This window comes from Protopterus annectens, chromosome 6.part0 (assembly GCF_019279795.1).
Source record: "Protopterus annectens isolate FY-2018-M chromosome 6.part0, PAN1.0, whole genome shotgun sequence".
Taxonomy (NCBI): Eukaryota; Metazoa; Chordata; order Ceratodontiformes; family Protopteridae; genus Protopterus; species Protopterus annectens.
In genome coordinates this window covers 523,941,835-523,964,181 of record NC_056737.1, presented here as the reverse complement: position 1 = coordinate 523,964,181, position 22,347 = coordinate 523,941,835, and the positions used below count along the sequence as shown (strand labels likewise).

The 22,347-nt window shown below is 40.1% G+C and overlaps 1 protein-coding gene across 1 annotated transcript in view; it reads right to left on the bottom strand.

Annotated features, from left to right (window-relative positions):
- Positions 1-22,347, bottom strand: part of LOC122803868 (putative N-acetylated-alpha-linked acidic dipeptidase) — an 812,772-nt gene that overhangs the window by 568,547 nt on the left and 221,878 nt on the right. Inside the window, 1 exon segment of the mRNA XM_044073548.1 lies at positions 6,943-7,126. Within this exon segment, the coding sequence (XP_043929483.1) occupies positions 6,943-7,126 (184 nt within the window).

Genomic DNA, 22,347 nt, shown 5'->3' with positions numbered 1-22,347 from the left:
AACATGCACAGTCTAGGGGCTGGTTCCTCTCTATATCTACCCAGACCCCCAATAAGACTTCCCACTGGCACAGCTTAAATTTGAGTCCTTAACTGGGGTTCCAAACTAAGTCCTCCCACACCCTCCCTATGAAACCAGTACTTTGTGCCCCTGCTGCAAGCAGCTGACACACACACTCTTTGAAATCTGATTTGCACACACACACACACACACACACACACACACTTGGGAAAGGCTGGCACAGATTCACCTGCTGTGCCCCTATAAGGTAGTTATCACTGCCACCAGAACCCCTATCAGCTACCTAAAGGCTCTTACAAGGGTACCCAATTAGACTGAGTGAAACAAATTTTAATACATATGATGACCAAACAGCAAGGCATTCTGGGGTGGCCACAATTATCACTAAATACATGTATGCAAATACTCACAAAGCTTAAATATTTTCTAAAAAGGACCAATCACAATGAAAAGTTTAAATATATTTAATAATAAATAATAAAAGAACAAGAAACTACTAAATATCTATTTACAGTAAACACCAGAGTTTCAGCCACAGAAGATACTGAAAATAACACAGCTGAATAGTTTCACACAGTTACAGAAAAACAGTACTTCTAATCTCACTATATTTTCCTGACTAATCTAAAAGAATTGTTGTTCACTAGTTAAGTTATTTACTACCACAAGGCAAGATGAAGTGGGTGAGTGGTCCTTGTTATCATATCCAAGACAGAATACAGAATGCCCCTGATACTTCAGTCTCTTCTAATACTAAAACATTATTTCTGTACAGAATTATATCACATTTATCTGGTCATCTGACTCTGTTCCCTGCACTGTCACCATCACTAGAAGGTACCAGACTTTAGCACCTATGTGCTACAATATACACAGAGCTTTGCTCAGATGTAGTGTGGCTGCTGGAAGTCATAAAACCAGTTCACTCTTCTTACAGGAGCTGCAACCTATTCTCTAGCACATACATTGTGTCTCTGGCTCCCTTAAAAACTGTGGTATAACATCCTTATGGCTTAACCCATAAAGTAATTTCATTATTTAAACAGTTACAATAATGCATGTACATCTCTTTTCCTTCCAGCAGGGCACACTGTTGATACATTTTAACACAAGCAAACCTCATAAATGCATTTTCAGTATAAGCATCTGTATAAATCAATTGATATATAAATAACATATAATTAGTTACAAATTTCCAACAAACTGTACTGGCATATGCTACAAATCCATTACTCTATTTCTCCTGGCATGGCTGGCAGTACCTCCTTTTGTCACATCCCCCTCCTTTGAAGACTCAAGTTAGTTTTTCAAGTGCCCCTTGAGAAATATTTGAGAGGAATAAGCTTATCTGGGAATACATTAGCCCATTCCCTGTCTTGAGAACTCATCTGCATTGGCATTGCTAACCCCACTATGGTGCTGCACTGTCATATCATATGCCTGCAACCCCAGACTCCACCTTAGTAACTCAGCATTTTGTTGACTGGATTGATGTAGCCATATTAAGGGATTGTGGTCTGTAACTACAGTGAATTTCCTTCCACACAGAAAGGGTTGAAGTTTCTGCATTGTCCATACTATGGCTATACATTCTTTTTCTACTGCTAAATAGCATTCCTCCCTACGTTGGAGTCTAAGCTGAGATATACTACTGGGTGCTCCTCTCCCTCTGAGGAAACCTGGCTGAGTACAGCCCCCACCCCATGGTTTGAACCATCCACCTGCACAACAAATGTTTTGCTGTAATCTGGACTGACTAACATGGGGGGGTCCTCCCAAAGTACCTTTAAACTTTTGGAATGCCTGCTTGCAGGCTGGGGTCCCCACTACTATGTTTGGCCTGTTTTTCTTCATCAGGTCTGTGAGGGCAGCAGCTATTCTACTGTAATGGACAACAAACTTTCTATAGTACCCTGCTGTCTCCAGGAATACCCTCACCTGTTTTTCAGTAACAGGGGTAGACTAAGCCTGAATGGCTTCTACTTTAGCATGTTCTGGCTTGATCTTACCACTCCCCACTCTATGTCCCAGGTAGGAGACCTCTGCCATACCCACCTGACACTTACTGAACTTAATGGTCAACCCTACCCTTTGCGGTATGCCCAGGACCTCTCTGACATGCTGAAGCTGCTAATGCCAGGAATGGCTGTAAATGGCAATATCATCCAGGTAAGCAAGTGCATAATCTCCTGCTACTACTAGGGTATGATCTACCAGCCTCTGGAAGTTTGCTAGGACATTTTCCGTCCCAAAGGACATCTTTGTCAACTTGTATGATCCGAAAGGAGTCACAAAGGCTGACTTCTGTCTAGCTATGGGAGTCAAAAGCACCTGTCAGTAGCCCTTAGTCAGATCAATAGTGGTCAAATACTTAGCCTCACCCAGCTGCTCTAAGGCTTCACTTTCCTAGGCATGGAATAAGCATCTGGCTCTGTGTGACTAGTTTCCTGTAGTCCACACAGAACGTGGTGCTGTCATCTTTCTTTGATATCATCAGCACTGGGAGGCCCAGGGGATGCTTGACTCCTGGATTACCCCCAGTTCAAACATTGCCTGTATCTCCTCCCTCAGAGTCTGTCTGACTCTCTCAGGCACCCTGTAAGGGGCCTGCTTGATAGGCCTTTGGGGTCCTGTATCCACATGGTGCTGTACTGTGTGGGGTGCACCCAAGTTTCCCAGTGAACATGCCCACAAACCCCTTTAACACTGCTCAGATTTCTCTAGTCTGAGTAGATCATAGACACTGGGACATTACTACACCTTCCACTGAGGTGTCAGTCCAAACATCACTGAGGAGATCAGTCACCAGATCCCCCTCAGACTCCTCCTGCCATCCACTGCAAATATTTAGCACACGGGCCTCCCTGTCATGGTAAGGTTTCATCATGTTAACATGGTACAATTTGTGTCCCTGTCTCCTGCCTAGCAGGTCTGCCATGTAGTTAACATCACCGACCTTCCTTACCACTCTGAAGGGTCCATCCCAAGCTGCCCGCAGCCTATTGTGTCTGACAGGAGTAAGAGCCATCACCTACTGCCCCACAGCATACTCTCTGGCTCAAGCATTCTTGTCATACAAGACCTTTTTCTGCTGTTGGGCTCCTGCCAGATTCTCCTGGACCAAGTCCATGAGCTCCCTGAGCCTTGTCCTGAGGTTTAGGACAAATGGCACAACAGACTCCTTGTGGGATTCGCACTCACCCTCCCACTCATCACAAAGCAAATCTAAAGGTCCCCTCACCCTATGCCCATACAGCAACTCAAAGGGTAAAAAAACCTCTGTGGATTCCTGGGGTACCTCTCTCTAAGCAAACAGCAAATGGGGCAAATATTTGTCCCACTCTCTCTTAAACTGGTCTGCAAATGCCTGTAGCATGGTCTTTTATGTGGATTTTAATCTCTCCACCAAACCATTAGTCTTGGGATGGTAGAGGTGGTCTTTAGGCGCTTCACCGCACAGTGCTTCCACTGACAAGCTAGCAGGTCTGACATAAAATTGGCACCTCTGTCAATCAGTATTTCTCTTGGGGAAACCTACCCTGATGAAAATCTCTAACAAAGCATTTGCCACCTTTTCTTCCTCAATAGAGGACAGAGCCACTGCCTCAGGGTATCTAGTAGCATAACCTACTACCACCAGAATATACTTCTTCCATGTGGAGCATGGGGTACTCAGAGGCCACACAATATCCAAAGCTTCCCTCTGAAATGGCTCATCAATTAGAGGCAAAGGCATCAAAGGAGCTTTGACCTTGTCTCCTGCCTAGCCTACTTTTTGTCACTGCTCACAGGTCCTGCTTTACCCTGTTACATCCCTTGCAATTCCAGGCCAATAAAAGTTCTGCATAATACGTCTCTTGGTATGCTTTATGCCCATATGACTTTCAAAAGGAATGTCATGGGCTATGGATAGAAGTGCCACATGGTAGGCTCTGGGCACTACCAACTGCTGTATTATCTCACCCTCTAGCCCTCCCTCAGGGGTCTCCACTCTCTATACAGTAACCCTTTGTTCCAGTACACAAACTCCCCCTTTCCTTGAGAATCAGGTGCCTCCCTAGCTACCTCCCTCAAGCCTCTTAATAGCACATATATAGACCTACTGCAGACACTCACCATCTAACTTAACACCTTACTCATGGGAGACTTTAATTACCCCTCCATAGTCTGGGAATCCCACAGAGCCTCAAATCTGCATGTACAAGGATTCCTGGACTTTGTAATACAAACACCCTTGACCCGTTAGTGCATATGCCCACTACAAGTTCCAACATACTTGATCTCATACTCAAAAATATGGGAGAATGCTGCCCCCCCCCCCCACCCAGTGTCATATTCTCCCTGGTAAACTTCAACCATAAAGCTGTCTCCTTTGAAATTAAAATCAATTGGGTAACTCCAGAAACCTAGTAACAGTTAGCAGATATTCACAGGCAAACTACTTTTTATTAAGCTATAGTTTGTCACAATTCAATGCCCCACGAAACCCAGAGAACACAGCAGCCTATGCAGAATTTCTCACAGAAACTTTGTACAACCCTGTCAATGGCTGCCAGGAAGCTGCTGTACCTACCAGAAGTAAGCCCAAAACTAATGCCAAAACAAATCACCCTGGTGGCATCCCAAATTAAACAGGTTATGCAACAAAGGAAACAAATCATGTCTAAAGTCAGGAAGTGAAACTCCCATAAAGATACAAACTCTCTCATCAAATTAAACAGGCAACTTTGAGGACTAATTAAGTCCAGTAAAGCCAATTTTGAAGTCAAGATAACCTCCCAGGCAAAAGACAACCATAAGGCCTTCTTCAGCTATGTCAGAAACCTCTAAGGCAGCACACAGAAGTGTTCTGAACTGGTGGTTAATAGTACCATATTCACTGAGCCAAGCAATATAGTGAATCTGTTGGCTGACAAATTAATTTCCAAATTTACTCTCCCACTCAGCCCCAGCCACTCTCCAAGAAATACATTCAAACAAAACCCTCCAAATATAAATAGACTTCATGTCCTGGATGTGCTCTCTAAGGCCAAGAATATAGCCTCAATGCGCCCCAGTAATATCAGGGGATGCCTCCTGTATAGTCTAATATATGACCTATCAGGGCCAGTGGAGTTACTGTTTAACTATAGTCTCAAAGCAGGCTTCATGCCACAAGAATGGAGAACTGCAATATTCATCTGTCTTCATAAGGGCATACTGTCAACAGATCCCAGAAACTAAAGACTTATTAGTCTTACTAGTCTTATGAAAAGAAGTATCACAGAAATTACTGACAAAAACATGAGACCCTTAGACACTGAATCCATCACAGTTTGACTTTACCAAAGGAAGGTTATGCCTACTGAATCAGGTGGACTTCTTTGAGAAGGTCACCAAGGCAGTGGATGAAGGTAAAATGGTGCATACTGCTTCCCATGACCAGGTTAAGATATTTGATACAATACTCCAATCAGGCATTGTTAAGAAACTTACAAAATTAGGTATAAACCCCTCTATAACATGCAAGACACCCAGCTGGCTCACAGATGGGACACAGGAAGTTAGAATTTGTGAGACCACATCCCTCAAACTCCAGGTTTTTCCTTTTCCTCTTTGGGACTGACTTTACAGAAGTCAAGGTCGACGTCAATGACAACTGGATGACCAAGTTCACAGATGATTGCAAACTGGGAACAGTCATAAAATCCCAAGACACAAATCTCTTATAAGAGGGTCTAACACAGACAAGTGACTGGTGCCAAAGCCATGGTTTAAAATGCAATGCCAAGAAATGCGTTATAGTGCCTTTCAGGACGTTCGCCACTCCAGGAAACTGTCATCAATAAAACACCTCTAAGAGTTGACACACTAGTCAGGGATCTGGGAATGCATGTACACAGAAACCTGGCCTTTGACCAACATCTGTCCAATAGTAAGAAACTTCTTATATGTTTCTCAAATTATAAGTAAGGGCATGGCATCTAGGTCCTGGGAAATCATTGTGCCACTATACTCAGCCCTCATCAGATCCATCATTCTCAGACACATGCAGCAACTGGAATGTATGCAAAGCTTCCTGACAAAAAGAATACAGGACATAAACACAATGTCTTATGTAGATCACTTCAAAGCACTATCTCTATACTCGGTCTCCTACAGATTACTTAGAGGCAATCAATGCCTGACATACAAAGCATCTCTGGGCCCCACTCTGATGAACCTTTTGCACATCTGTAAAACATACAGCATCAGAACTACCAGATCTGAAGACCTAAATTTTGTTTGCAACATAAATAGGACATGCTGGAGAAAATATACGTATCTCAGAGAATTCCCATTCTCTGGAAGAGGCTCCCATCCATGTAAAACAAACTCTCTTTCTAACTCTATTTTAAGTGCAACTTGGACCATTGGTTGGAAAATTGAAAATTCACCCCTGGTCTGGCGCATATGTGTCTGACGGACAGAGGAAGTCAATAAATCATATCATAATCAGCAATCAACCCCTATATAAATGTCTAAAACATATGACTTATGGGACACATTTGGGTTGCACAGCTAGGCTTATAAGGGCCCTAGAGGTTGTTACCCTAGTATACACCTATAAACCTATGCACAAAGGTTCTAATGAGACTTAGTAAAGCTAGCAATATAGATACATGTATCATACTCATAAAAGCAAAGCTGCAAAACACGACAGTAGTGCTGAATGCAGATACTGTAGTTAATGAGAAATATACATCAAAAGTACACATAAATGTGTAATATGAGATGTGTAGTACGAACATTTATTGTTATGCAGTATGCCAAGAAAACCTTAAGAAGTATATTAAATGAAACATAAATATGGTTATATATCTAGTCAGACTGAATAATGACGTAGTTATCTGAAAGTACACAAAATGTCCACAATGAAATAACTATGCTGGCTACACTTACCAATTGATGGATAGAATGGAGTAAGAACATCTCCTGGCACCTGTAAAAGTGTTCCTCTTTGCACACCAGTTCCAGGTAACCACCAGTCATCTGGATATACTTTCATTTCATCACTCACCGCATAGTCTGATGGATCGGAATAAAGTATCATTCCACTGCAACCAAATTGTGCTGCATGAGAGGCCTAAAGATAAAGATGCAACAAATACAGTTTCACAACACATAACATCAAAGGAAGTATAGTACAATAACAGCTTAGATATATCACTGTTAATTAGTAATAAATATGCACATTACTTTAGATGAATGATATGGTATAATCTTAACTTTTGTTGTCTGTCTTTATACAAAGAAACCACATACTGTGCCTCAAGAATCAGTGGTGGTTTCAGCTTTGATACCCGAGTCTTTCTAATCTAAAGCTTTGTTATAATAAAATTTTGAACAATAGCTAAGGCTATTATTGTTAACCTATACAGAAAAAGCAAAATATGCAGGCCCAAATAAGGTGAAGAGTTATTTTGCAATGCTATCATTCTATTAACTTTAAGGTCTTATGTAAGTTGCACAGAACTACATTTTATAACATTACATCACCCTTTTTTACAGCAGCAGGAGGTTCTGTTCTTACAAAGGATACCTCAGTAGATTAATGTTCATAGAACAGGTAAAATCTGTAATAATTCACCTAAAAAGCTTCTGCATTGACTCTTTTCAGCAAAGTAATATGTGTACACAATGGGTTGTTAGTTTTGCACAGTGCCAGATCAATAGCTTAAATTCTACAGTCACTCACAGGCCCAGCCAAAATAACTGCATGCAAATGTGTGCGCTCTTAGTCAGGACAAAAGTATGCCATCACTGATGATTTTTATCTTACACTTAAAGACATACTTAATTTACAAATTATGGTTTACAAAGCCTCTACTACCTTTAATTTACAGTGAAGGAATAATTTCTTCATGCATATTATTAAGGTAGCAAGTGCGTCAGACATAGGAATTTATGGGAGCATATATCTAGATCTGCTGATGTCCTTTGAAACTCACATGAAAAACACCAAGCAGCTTAAAAGTTACGGTCATTTTAGTGATTAAAATACATTAATTTCAAAGAAAACACTTGCCATTTAAATGCTATCTTATTCTAATGATCCTCAATGAAAGCCAGCTCGACAAGTATGTTGAAATTTGGTTAACCCCATCAAAATTTGCCTCAATGCAACAAGCATCAATGGCATAAGGGGATAAAATCCTGACTACAGCCCAGGCTACATGAGTTTAATTATTGTCCTGGGTGGTTAACATTCTGGAGGAGGAGTAGTGTTGTAGTGAGTGTCCTTGTGGGTCAGGCTAACAACTCACCAAGCTATTACCTAGAAGCTAGCCCTAATTAGTTTCTCCTTTACAGTGTGCACTCACAGGGGGAAGGCATTGTGAGTCCCCATCATGATGCAAGTAGGCCAACTCCCCCATCCCAGTGAGTTAGGGACTTACACAAATGTTCTTATTGCCAAGACAGCAGTAAGAGCCCAGAACCCCCCCCCCCCACACCATTGCCTACCTGAAGGATGGCCCCACCAAACAGTTCATACCCTAGCAGATGTGGAGAACCCTTTACCACTGTCAAATATTATATGTGGATGTTTGATGGTTGCAGCAGAAGGGGGAAATCACTCTTAAAAAGCATGACTTTTAATCTATTTGGCATATTCATTTTTACATTTAAAAAAGGAACAACTAAAATGGAGGCAATATGGACAATTTTCTTGCACCAGTTAACTTAAGGTTCATGGCTACAGGTTCTGTTGGGCTCACTGATTGCACTCCAGTTGCCTTATTTTTTAATATATCTTAAAAAGAATCAGTTGAATATCAAAACATCATGACTGGCATCACAATCATTCCAAAGTGGTCAGGATATCATTAAAAACAAGTGTGCACATCACCTGAAGTTTCAAATTACATACGGACACAGAGCGTTTTAGGTATTTATTTGAACATTCATGTGAATGGGCACCTATGGCTGCTGTTGATAAACATGCATTTCACATGTAGTTATTCTATGCTGTGTTAGCACAATGCCATAACTGTAGAATTTTCCACTTGTTTCTGTTGAAGGGTTTATGTCCTTTACCTCCTAGATGTACATTTCCATACTGTGTCCACCTGGGTTCATAGGTTCATAAGTGGGTACTAGACTATCACCCTAGGGCCTATACAAGCCTAGCCATAACAGCTCCCTGGCTATTTCTTCCCCCACTATTTACTTCCCTGGACCCCTGTCTAGCAGGGTGACTGACATGATCCACGGGGTGAATTTCCTTTCTCCCATCCAATCGTCAAGGTTCCTTTTGAAGAGGGCCAAAGAGGCACTCTGCTTGACATGTATGGGCGGTCTATTCCAGAGTCGGGGGAGTCTCTGGGTCAGGAACCTAGCCCTCCAGCATATTTTGTTTATAGTGATGACAATGTTTAGATCCCTGGAGCGTGTGGCTCTGAGGGATTGGGATTTCTTTAAGTGTAGCATGTCCAACAGCTCTGGGTTTGACATGGCCTTGTATGTTAGGCAGAGATCACCTCTGAGTAGATGATATGTGACAGAGTATAGCTGGAGTTTTTTAAGGTGGTCAGCATAAGGCATCTGCTTTAGGTCTGTGATTCTTTTACTGAGGTATTTCTACAGCCTTTCCAGTTGTTGCAGATGTCTTGAGAGGTACATATCAAATGGGGCATTGTATTCTATAATGGGTGTAATGAGGGATGAGTACAGTAGGACAATGACCTCCTTTTTCTGGATGAAAAGCCCTTAGTGATGAGGTGTGCCACATAGAAGGATTTCCTGACTGTTGTGGCAATGTGGTTATCAAAGGTGAGACCACTGTCCACCTGTGTCCCTAAGTGTATTATCACACTTTCAGTGTTTAGTGTACTACCACCTATGTGGTAATTCATGGGTACATGTTTTTCCCAAAGGGGATAACTATACATTTCTTGGTATTGAGCTTTCACCCATGTCTCTGGCACCAAGCATCTGTTTCTGTAATGACCTTTTGTAGAGTATCCACATCATTTGGGGATTCAATAATGGCGCCCCGTTTGCAGTCATCTGTGAACTTTGTTAGCTAGAGTCCCTTAGTGTTGGCCTGTACTTCAGAGAAGTAGATGCCAAACAAGAGCGGTCCCAGGACTGAAACCAGAGGTACTCCACTTGTCACTCGTCTGGAGCTGGATTTGGAGTCAGCTACTTTTAAAGTGAGGGTTCTGTCAGTAAGCCAGTTGGCAACCCATTGAGTGACATAGGGATTAATGCCCAGCTTAGTAAGTTTATCTATGACTCCAGAGTGGGGGATGGTGTCAAAGGCCTTGGCAAGGTCCAAATAGGCTGTGTGGACCACTTTACCCTCGCCCAGAGCTCTGGAGACTGATTTGAAGAAGTCAATCAGGTTCAGGAGACAAGATTGGCCCTTCATGAACCCAAACTGTGTGGGTTCCAGTGTTTGAAGGTTGCCAATGTCTTTGTTTATAAGTTCCATGATAATACGTCCCATGGCCTTACAGATCAGGCTCGTCAGACTGATGGGGCAGTAGTTCCCGGGATCCAAGGTGGAGTGGGATAACTGTAGCTGTGCACCACTCAGTGGTCATGAAGCCTAAGGTGAGGGTATGATTAAACATGACACTTAAGTGAGGTGCCAGTTCATTTTGTAGTTCATGTAGTACACAGCCTGGGATATCATCTGGTCCCATGGATGCTGTATTCTTAGCTTTAGAGCTTTGGAGAGTGTGTTTTTACCTGTGTGGTCGTTATTACCAGAATTTGGCAATCTTCCGGTATTGAGATGGGCCATTTAGGGGGGGGGGTGAAGTTGGCACTGAATCAATCTGCAGGATATTGGCAATATCCTTGGGATCAGTATATTTAATGCCATTCTGTTGTAGCTCAGAGCAGATCTGAGCATTGCCATTTAGATTCTTGACATAGTTATAGAATGCCTTGTGGTTGTCTTTGGAATCATTGGCAATTTTATTTTTGTAACTAGCTTTGGAGGATTTTATGAGGGATCTCAGCTTCTACTGAGGCTGGTAAGGGAGATTTTTGCATCCTGGGATTTTCCTCTTTTCAGCAACAGTGTCTTCCTTTTGTTGTAAAGTTTGTTTATGGCAGGGGACCACCAGATTGGCTTCCTTTTTTTGGAGGAGAGCATCTTGGTTCTATTTGGAATGGCACAATTCATGCATGAGTGGATGTGCTCATACAGTGCCATTGTGTAGGACTCAGCGGTCGAACTTTCAGTTCCCGTCTGCATGGGTGTCATGAAGTTTGTCACTTCTGACTTGAGTAGCATGAAGTTGTCTTTGGAGAAGTTTTTTTTATGGAGGTTTCCTTAGTGGGGGGTGGGGGTGGGATGGAGATGTTAAGGATGATTAGTTTATGGTCTGACCTGACCAACGAGGGGGTGACCATAGGTGTGGAGCATTGATTTCCCATGTTGGTAATGACCAGGTCTAGGATATTGGAGCCCCTGGTGGGACTATGGATTAGTTGATCCAGGGCGTTGGAATTTATGAATTCCAAGAACCGTTGGGAGAAGGTGTTGGTATACAAGTAGTTTTCCCAGTTAATGTCAGAGTAATTGAAATCACCCAGTAGTAGGGTGTTTGGTTGTATCTTAATATTTTCCAGTATGTTTAGAAAGGTGTCGTGAGAATCTTGGGGCATGGTGGGGGATCTGTAGCAAGCTACAATTTGGATTGCAGTCTTACCTAGTGTTAGTTGCACCTAGAGAATTTCAGATGCATTGTGTTGGGCAACTAGCCTGGTGGTGTGAATATCCTTGGTGAATATGGACACTCCTCCACTTTTAGTGTTTCGATCCTGGATTGGTGGCCGAAAAGTGTGGTAACAGTTGTAGCCCGGTATTGCAGGGGTGTTCTCTCGAGCCTTGAACCAGGTCTCAGTTACTGCACTGACATTGATGTTCTCCATTTTTAGGAGTGCCTCGAGAGAATGTATTTTGAGGTTTAGACTTCTAGCATTGAGTAGCATTACCTTCAGATTTTTGAATCTCTGGAATCTCGAAATACTGAAATGTCGAATTTCAGTATCTCGAGACCAAGTGTCAAAACTGCAGTTGTGAAAAACTGCAGCATATCGAACCCGGAAATGTCGAACCCGCAGTAGTGATGGTGCATTACGTAAGTGTAATGTTTTATAAGGGTTTTGGGGAGGGTTTGTATGTATGAGAGTGTGTTGTGGAGTTTTAGGTGTGGGCTAGGGTAGGTAGTTAAGAGTGTGAGTGTGTAAGTGTTGAGAGTGGTAGTGTTTGTAAGTATGTGATGTGTGTTTGTGCAAGGGGGTATAGAATGTGTGGTGGTGGGCTTTCTGTCTTTCATTTTTTAGTGCAACCTCAGAGTTAGTATATATACATGGGGGGGAGGCGCAGCGCCCCACCATGGGGGGTGGGTGCAGTGGGGCTTTCCCCCCTACTTATAGGAAGGGTGTGTGTGTTTGTTTTGTTGTGTTAGTGTGTGTTGTTTTGGTTTGTTGTAGTGTCGGGAGGTAGGTGTGTTTGTGTATGTGTGGTGTAGTGTTTTTTTCACAGTCGCAGTTTCGAATTTCGCGGTTTTGGGGTTTCGGTTTGTGAGTTTTCAGCTTTATAGTCTCGAGATACTGAAATTCGGCATTTCAGTATTTCGGGATTATAAAGTGAATCCATGCAGCCATATAACATCACATATGCAAGTGTAGGAGCACCCATTTGTGTCAATTAAGACACAATTCATTTTATTAATTTCCTACTGATAACAATGAGCAAAATATGTAAATGTCTTAGTAATGGTATGAGTTACAGCTTGAAAACCGACAACTGCATGGGCCAGGTATTCAATAAAAAAATGGAATATTTTATACTTTTTGGCATAAGTCTTTCTCTGAAAGTAGCATAAAATGTCTGAAAAAGCAGGAAAGTTTAGCACAGAATGTCAGTTCTGAATTCATAAAGCAGGCATTATGCACTTCATATCTTTCAGACTGCACATTGTGGCTTTCAGAGATGACCTTCACAACAGTATCTGTAATTTATTGCTATATTCTTATTTACTATAACAGAGTTTTCTTCTAACCCATTCTACATCAGCACCGTGGCACAGTTATTATCACTGCGGCATTTGAGTGTTTTGTTGTCCAGTTTAGTTCTTGCTGGTGTTTCTTCTGTGTGGATACTGCATGAACTCTCTTTATCCACATGGGTTTCTGCTGGATGCTCTAACTTTCTCCTACATCCCAGAGATGTCCAGCTGTAGGTGAATCAGTGATCCTCCAAATTTTGTGTAGGCATGCAGGCCATGTAAGAGTGAGTATATGTGTGTGTATGTGCGTGTGTGTGTGTGTGTGTGTGTGTGTGTGTGTGTGTGTGTGTGTGTGTGTGTGTGTGTGTGTGTGTGTGTGTGTGTGTGTGTGTGTGTGTGTGTGTGTGTGTGTGTGTGTGTGTGTGTGTGTGTGCGTGTGTGTGTGTGAGTCTGTGTATATATCCTGTGATGGGTTGGTGCCCTGTTCATGTACACGTCACTGAGTTGTTATTTTGTTCACCATCGGATCACATAGAGGGATATGTACAAGTAGTAATTCACAGGATTTCACTTATTTGAGTTGACTTGGCTAAAACCACACACATTATATGAAAAACAAACAAGCACACACTCTGAAGATATTACACAGCTGGGACAACCTTTATATTACCATGAAATAAAAAGATAGGAGACAGAAGAGGTCCAAACAATAGGGGTTCGTTCTGTGGCTTAGTGATATGAGCATATAAATGAGGTTTGGTAACAAACCAATTTGTCCAGGGGCATCTTCAGGTGGGGGGGTTAGATAGGGATAGTAGTGGGAATTAAAGAGGGCAGGGGAAGTAAGGTGTGGGTGGGAGGAAATGGTTAAATGGGAATGACAGATGATTGGGAGGAAATGAGGTAAGGGTAGGGCGGGACTTAATGGGCTTTATGTAAGTGTAACTGGGTAAGGAATTACATTTTGGCATGAACTTGCTACTTGCCCTCCCTCTTTTGGTAGAACAGTAAAGGAGGGTGGTTATTTTATAAGTCTGGTTATGGCAGAAAAGAGGGACAAGCTTGCCCTCTTCTGTTCCCACTCTGGTGTTGGATGTTCATTTCAATGAGTTGGGAAAGGAAAGTGATCTCACAAAGAGGATTACTGGCCTCAAACAGATACCCTACACTGACCGTCTCAAAGAACTCCAGCTCTACTCCATAGCATATCGCCTACTCCGAGGTGATCTCTGCCTAACATATAAAGCTATGTCAAATCCAGAGCTGTTGGACATGCTACACCTAAAGAAATCCCAATCCCTCCGAGCTACACGGTCTAGGGACCTAAACCTTGTCATCACAATAAACAAGACATGCTGGAGGGATAGATTCCTGTCCAAGAGACTTCCCATACTCTGGAACAGGCTACCCATCTATGTCAAGCAAAAAGTTCTTCATTGGCACTCTTCAAGAAAACTCTTGATGAGTGGATGGGAAATAGGAAATACACCAAGGGGATCACTTCTGTGTCTCTGCTCGACAGTGGCACAGGAAAATAACTTTCTTGGGTGGCGTAAGCCAGGGAACCTTGTTGGCTAGGCTTACATAGATGCTTGGGCCGATAGCCTAGTACATGTCTATGAACCTATGAACCTATGAGCAGTTGGATGCTGCTTGATAAGTAAAATAAGTAAGGGAAGGTAAGGACACTGCTTATTTGGTTGGATATTTAACAGAATAGTGGTAAATGAAGTGGGTGATGGGATGCTGCTTCATACATAAATAAGTGAGCGGAGGTAAGGACATTGCTTATTGGGTCAGGGTGAGCGAGGCACACTGCCCTAGTTAACAGTTACATGGATGGTTATGTTGTGATTACTATCAACTATACTATGTTCAGGTTGTAATTAATAAATAATATTGGTTAATGAACTTATGTTTATGGGAGTTTAATAACGGTCCTCAAACGTAATTCATTGTGGTGTGTTTATTGAACGGGACCAGGTATCTTACTTTATTGCTACAAATAAATATCTGAAAAACTTAAAATTCTGTCTAGAAAAGTCATGTCACGTTTCCCATCCATAGTACATAATGAACCCCAAATCAAAGGAAGTCTGTATAATTAAGCTATCAGCAGCTGCCCTTACTGGTCTCTAAGTACTGATATGTAGTTTAGCCAATGTCCATCTCATACTTACAGAGCTACAGACAATATTTCTGCTGAAAGCAACAGCAGAAGGGTGCCTGGCCATTGGCTCTGAGTCCAAGAAAGTACTTATGAGATTAGTCTGCCAGTAGACTTTTCTTTGTCTTTTTGTACTTTTAAAACAACTGATGTGCAAAATCTTTTAAAGGGAGTGTGCTGGCCAGCTGAAAGTTGCATGGAACTATATTTTATAACATTACATCACCCCTTTTTACAGCAGTAGGAGGTTCTGTTCTTACAAGGGATATTTTAGTGGATTAATCTTCATATAACAGAAAAATAATGTCATTTACAGGCAAAGTATTGACTCCTGAGTAATATACCATAATCACTTTCTCTGCTATCTTCACTCTCAGACCACAGTTTGAGAAATCAATAGTATCTGGTAATATAACATTTTCCATTAACTATATTGATAATTGACTCCTTAACACTTAATGAAATAGGGATCTGGACTGAAAAAAATGCAATTTTTGTGTTTCTTCTCATTTTTCAACATGTTCTATTCCATATTGAGGGAGTGTTCCCTGGCCCCTTTCTTTGTGTCAAAATATCTTTTCATTTTTAATGTTTTCAGCAGTGTTGGTTTGTCTTTTTTGAGTGGTTACTCACCATTTTGGATTTTGACCATCTGTGAACAAGGAATTTATTTTGTTCATATTGATCTTGCAGGTATGTGTTCTGCAACATTTTGTTCTGTTCATATCTAACTTACTGATATTATATAATTTATTATTTTCATTTTATATTTAAAGTTGTTTATTTTGCTGAGAGTACATTTACTCAAATAATCTTCTGTTTTTGTTCATCATACATTTGATTTACAACTGCCTCAATTAGACATTTTGCACTATGTTTGCATTTAAACACATAACTATATCTGAAGCTGAAGATGAAGCTGAAGTTTCTCCTTGCAGTCCCTTTTGCCAGCATCTTCATCTGTAGCCCCTCTTGTTTTAGTCATGCAAGATAACTTACTCTTCAAAGTGTGTTTAAACATAAACTTACTGATATAGCTTCTATTCTGTATTAGTTGAGCTAACTATTCAGATGATATTCTTATCAGATGCATTTGCTCTCATTAATACTTCTTACTTTCTTGATATTCTGCATGAAATACTGCACTGTCCCACTGGCATGGGACTATAATGTAATTACTTTCATATAAATAATACCTTGGCACTAATAAAATCGTTCAAGCTAAAATTTGTTAAAGGGTAAAAGAGTGTTATTTTAACTGCTGCAAATAGTACCAATATATCATGGGGTAATATAAGTTCATTGTGGATATAAGAAATCTGACTTAAGGGTAAAGGGTAAACTTGAGTAATCTTCTGAAATTACAAGAACCATTAAATCTTCTTGACTATACACATGCCCATAAAAGTCAATATTTAAGGCAATTCATGATTCTTTTGGCAGTTTTGACAGTTGTATGTGAATAGTCTCATTTAGTTGTGCTGTGCTATACCCAATTACTTAGCTGCAGTGTAACACAGTATATTGGTTTATTTTTCCTTGGAAAAAACATACATTAAGAAGAGTTTTAGCATTGTTTTATTCACTTCCACCTTTTTCTGTAAAACAACCCTTATCTATCTTACGTACTGACAAAGAAAACTTTTTCTTATCTATCTTAGTTTGGTTGAGCAGTATGCATAAACATTGACATCTGTTTTTTTTATTGCTGATTTCAGTTTCCAGTTATTACAGTCTTCCCTGACAACAAATTCACAGAGGCAACTCTATCTGTCAATATCTGTATCTCCCCTTTTTAATTTGTATGTTTATTTCTGATTTCTTTGCAGTATCATCCTTAATTAAGGTAAAGACTCTTGGGTCATTTTCTCAGTCATTATCTTCAACTTCATCTTTGTTTCCATTTTCAAAAGACACATTTTTACATATGCTGTTCTATTCTATGTCAAGTACTACCTATGTCTCCTTGATATTCATTCTTTCATTTGTTGATTGACATTTGTGTTTTTGTTTCTGCATACCTTTGTAAAGTGTTTTGTTCTTCCTGCATTTTTGCATGTACTTTACCTAGTTCTGCCCACTGTCCTTTATGTGGATACTATACACATAAGAAACAGCTTTTTTCTCAGTTTCCCTCTTCTAATTCCCCTTTCCTGCTATACCTTTACTTCTCTTTACCTGACTTTACTTCCCTTCTCCTGCCCAAATAAGCCTTTAATTTCTGTCTCTTACCTACGATCACAGGTCACTATAGATAACACTAGGCCCTCTTATTCCTGTCTAATAGAATATGTATGATACATAACCCATTGCTACTTTAATTACTATACAACTTCCAAATTTGTGCAAACTGCATAATGTTTAAACTGTATCTTGTGTACCTCTTAGAAAACCTGTTTGTATAAATTTCTGTACATTGCATTATATTTTTCATGTAATGTAATTTTACTAATTCTGTTATCCGATAGACCATATCTTAATTCATATACTTCATATATAATTTGATTTATTCTATGTTCAGACTTTTATATAATGTATTGTAAAACTAATCATGGGAGCCTTTCTTCTCGGGTCTCCACTGTAAAGGGACTTTGTTCAGATGGAATATCCTGGTAAACAAATCCAAATAAACAAGTAAATAAATTCTTACTTTTCATTCCCTGGCAAACAATAAGGATTGCTTGAAGAGAATACCCCTTGTAGAAGTGAAGGTTTGTCCTCTGTGGAAAGCTGATCACACATCCCTCTCCCATGCCTTACCAGGTGCATGCAGTTAAGGCAGGGAAGAAAAGAAGAAAAACTCCTCAAACCACTCCTAATGGCAGTCTGAATTAAAGCCCTCCCAGTTGAACTTAGCTTGGTGTTAGGAAACAAATGGGACAACTCACCAAAAAAGTGTTGATAATCAACAGACAGCATGGGCAAAGAGCAGTGAAAAAATAATTAAGGAATGGGCAGCTCTAAAATAAGCAATAAATTAAATAAGATGACAGGTGCTAAGAAATATTTCCTCCTGTTTTGTCAGTTTAGAGAAGTGAGTCAGTTATCATTAAGGAGGAGTGCAGTTATCAGTGATCAGTAGGTCTTACACTTTTAATTAAATAACTAAAATTCATTGACTTTGAAGATCCTGAATTTGGAAGTGTTTGCTGTGTTTCTTTGTGATTGTCTGTGTGTGCCATGCGTGCATGTGTGTTTATTAATGGGTGGGTGCATGTGTGTATGCCTGTCTGCTTGTCTGTGGCTTGTCCATGGACTGATCAGAGAGTCAAGCACTTAGCACATAAATTTATTAATTTAATTAAACATTGTGCTCCTTTAAAAAAATCAGATATAAAAAAATTTCAAAACTCAAAACCTGCTCATTCACCCAAGTCCTGTGGTCAGTTATGCTTCGTTCCCAAACATGCTTATGAGGCTGTTATGAGCAGCCTAACATGAAAGTTGACTTTGTATAATTGCATTTACTGCCATCTAAAGGATTATTTTATTCAGTCTAGTACAGCAGATTTCATTTAGAATTGTATTATTAAAAGACTATATTTCAACAAATGCCAACATTACTAATATATTTTAATTTGAAGTAAAGCTAAAGTAAACAGCACATACAAGGATGTACAACAAACAGATCTAATCAAGTAGACCATGCTATTTAACAACAAGGCAGAAGCAAGTTGGTGTAGTTGGTGGGTTTTGAGGTCAGTTAGATGAGCTAGTACAAGTAATGTGGCTGAGAGCATTCTAGAGAGAAACTGAAAGGTTAAAATGAGAGACAGTGCATCTAAAAGAAATATAGGTAGCACACAGTATTGATTAACTGCACATAAGCAAAGGGACATATGGAAGATGATGGAAATGATATTTAGAAAAATTTAATTAATCCAGTTTGAATCTAGAGTTCTATTAAACATTGAAACAATGAACATAGTGGATGCTGTATGCTTGAATATTAGTAAGGCTTTTATCCTACACAGTACACTGACTGATAAGATAAAAGAGCAAGAAGTGGGGGAAGAGTTGATAAAATGGTTGAAAGAGTATATGTGTCTCAAAATGAAAGCACTGAAGTTTAAATGGACTCTAAGAGGAAGATGATAAGAAAAGTCCTACAGGACTAGTCTTAATTCAGCATTCTTTAGTATCTTTGTGCCAAACATCACAATGAGCAAATTGGGGCAGGATCAAACTGTTTGAAAATGATATTAAAATACATGGAACAGTATAGAATGGGGGAGCTTACAAAGGAATCCCAGGACTAATAGTGGGAAAGAAAGGCAATTGAGATTTAACAGGGGGAAGTATAAGGTCCTTCACCTGTGCTTCAGCATCCTTCTAGTTGAAACACCAGCTCAGGTGAATTACCTTTGACAAAACAAAACAAGAAAAGATTTGGAAGTGATAGTGACTGCAGAAACGAGCCATAAGACCAAATTCTGAAAGTTGTAATCAAAGTCATAAGATGCTAGGAAAAATCCTCAGGGGAGTTAACTTTCAGAGGAAGAAGGCTATACAACCACTCTGCATATCTCTTGTAAGACCACAGCTTAAGTAATGTATACGGTATTGACGCATTATAGACATGGAAGGTATGCCAAGAGAGTTAAGAGTAAGGCTACCAAGGTAACAGAGGGGTGGATGGAAAGGGGTATGTGGAGACAGTCTGAAGAATTTAAACATGTCACATCAGAAGAAAGGGAGAAAAGAGGCAGCATGATATTGATAGTGCAGTGTAGTGGAGAAAGGTTAAAGAAGAAAAGAAAGCGACAATGAAAAGGGCACAGTTTGAAGAAAGAATTCTCCTCTAGATGCATGAATGTATGTATTCATGTCTTGGTTTGTGTAATGGAAACACATTGTGGGAAAGTTATTGGAGAAAGCAGTAAAGTCTGTGTCCATGAATTCTTTGAAAGATACATGGGATCAATGGTAGACAAGAGCAGCTAAATGATAATAACTACATATAAAAGACCAGCACATACAGGTAAGCTTAATTTTTTTTGTTTCCAGTATGTAAAGTTAAGCTAACAAAAATGAATGAATACATATGTCATTTACTACTCATAATCATATTTCAATAATTATCCAGGCTGGTAAACTTCTGTTCTTCACCTGAAACAGGATATCATTACCTGACAGACTGCTTCCATAATGGACATAGCTCTTCCCTATCCTCATTTTATGCTCCTTCCACAATACTTTGCACTGTGCATCCTAAGATTCTGAATTCCATATCCCTGTAGTCCTACATCTATCTCCTTGTTTGTACTTACAAATATTCATGGATTATGAACCAGGAAGTGAAAAACATCAGGGTGACCACCTGGCTCTTGCCTCTATTCTTGTCACTCCATCTGTACTTGACCCTGTCTCACCAGGTTCCTGCCTTTAACCTAATTCCAGCTTTGAGCAGATTATTTATCATTTCCTCTGAGGAAGTCACCAGAGTCTCTGTTTTACATCACAGCTCCCCAGACTACATCAATTTTGTTTTACCATCTTCAGTGTCTTTCCTGCCAGATGTCTTTTCTACACATACAGAATTATGACAGGTGTATCTCTCAGTTTTTCTCATTGCTTTTAATAGAATTTGATATACTCTGTCCAAGAGAGTGGCCACGGTGGTGCAGCAGTTAGCGTTGTCGCCTCACAGCAAGAGGTTCTCCGGTTTGATCCTCGGCTGGGATGCCTTCTGTGCGGAGTCTGCATGTGGTTGCATGGGTTTCCACAGGGTGCTCCAGTTTCCCAAAGACATGCTGTAGGTGGTCTGGACACTCTAAATTGACCCTATGTGTGAGTGTGTGTATGTGTGTTCTTTCTGTGGAAGGTTGGGCACCGGGCTGGCAACTTGACACTGTAAAACTACACTGCCAATCATAAGCAGACAGGTGATCTGCTGTGGCGACACCTAACTGGGAAAAGCCAAAAGAAGAAGACGAAGATACTCTGTCCAAGATCAGCCAAAGGTACATAGGTTAATTTGTTGCACTTACAGCCTCCATTCCATTCATGCATATGAGTCACAACCAACTCCAATAGTGAACCAAGCCTAGTGGTCTTCAAAAGGCTTAGGTTCCGAGACTTGATTTGCTCTGCCCAATGTCAACCATGACAATGTTTCTACCCAAACTGAATTTTTTTCTCTGTGTTATTTTTTTGGTAGTAGACTAATAAATCTTTTTTGTATTTGTTGTTTAAACAGCCAGTCTTAATTCAACTAAGTGTTTTGATTAGAATAATTACAGCAATGTGCGGGGAGAACAGAGGGAGCAGAGCATATTCTAACTCAGTCAGATGTAAACGTTATTCAAGGCAGTCATGATTCAAAGACAGCCATTTTCAGAAATTACTGTGTGAAACAAACAAGCAGTGTTCACATTTAGACAATAAACATTATATGTATTAATATGATTTGCATTGTTGTAACTGCTTTATCATATTTCTTCTCCAATGAAACCTTAGCAATAGTCCAGGCAAGGTAAAGACTATTACATACAAGAATATTCACAATACCATCAAAGAAGCTTGCTCTGACTCTAAGAACAAATGATGTAAATATTAATAAATCTGATATGAGTCTTGCCTAACTCCTCAGGCATTTTTTTCAACTTAGCCCAGCCTCCTGGAATGTCAAATTTACCTTTTAATGGTATGTATACATTCACATCACAATTTAGTATGTGCTTTATATTTAAAAACTCATTTAAAGTCAAAGTAAACTTTATTGTCATTCAGAAATCACACAAGTGCAAAAACTGAACGGAATTCCATGTCTCTGGATTCAATGTGCAGACAACATATAGACTATTTTCACAGACATTTACACATATAACACACCTAGCTATTACATCACGGACATGCAGGTAGACAGACTAATATTGTACATAAATAGAAACACATTTTAACACTTTTCAAACTGAACACTTACTTTCATAAGGCTTTAGTATTTCACAAGTAATTGGTTAAGACATTGCATTGATCCTTGCACAGAAAGAGACATTTGAGTATTGCACCGTGAACATTAGAATATTGCACTATGGACCTTAGAGTATAGCACTATGGTTAATTTATGAATATGCAACATGTATTGCACTGAAAGAAGAGATATTTTAGTGCATTGCTACTGCCCTAGATGGTCTACAAGTTACAGTCATGGTGAATATTGCACTA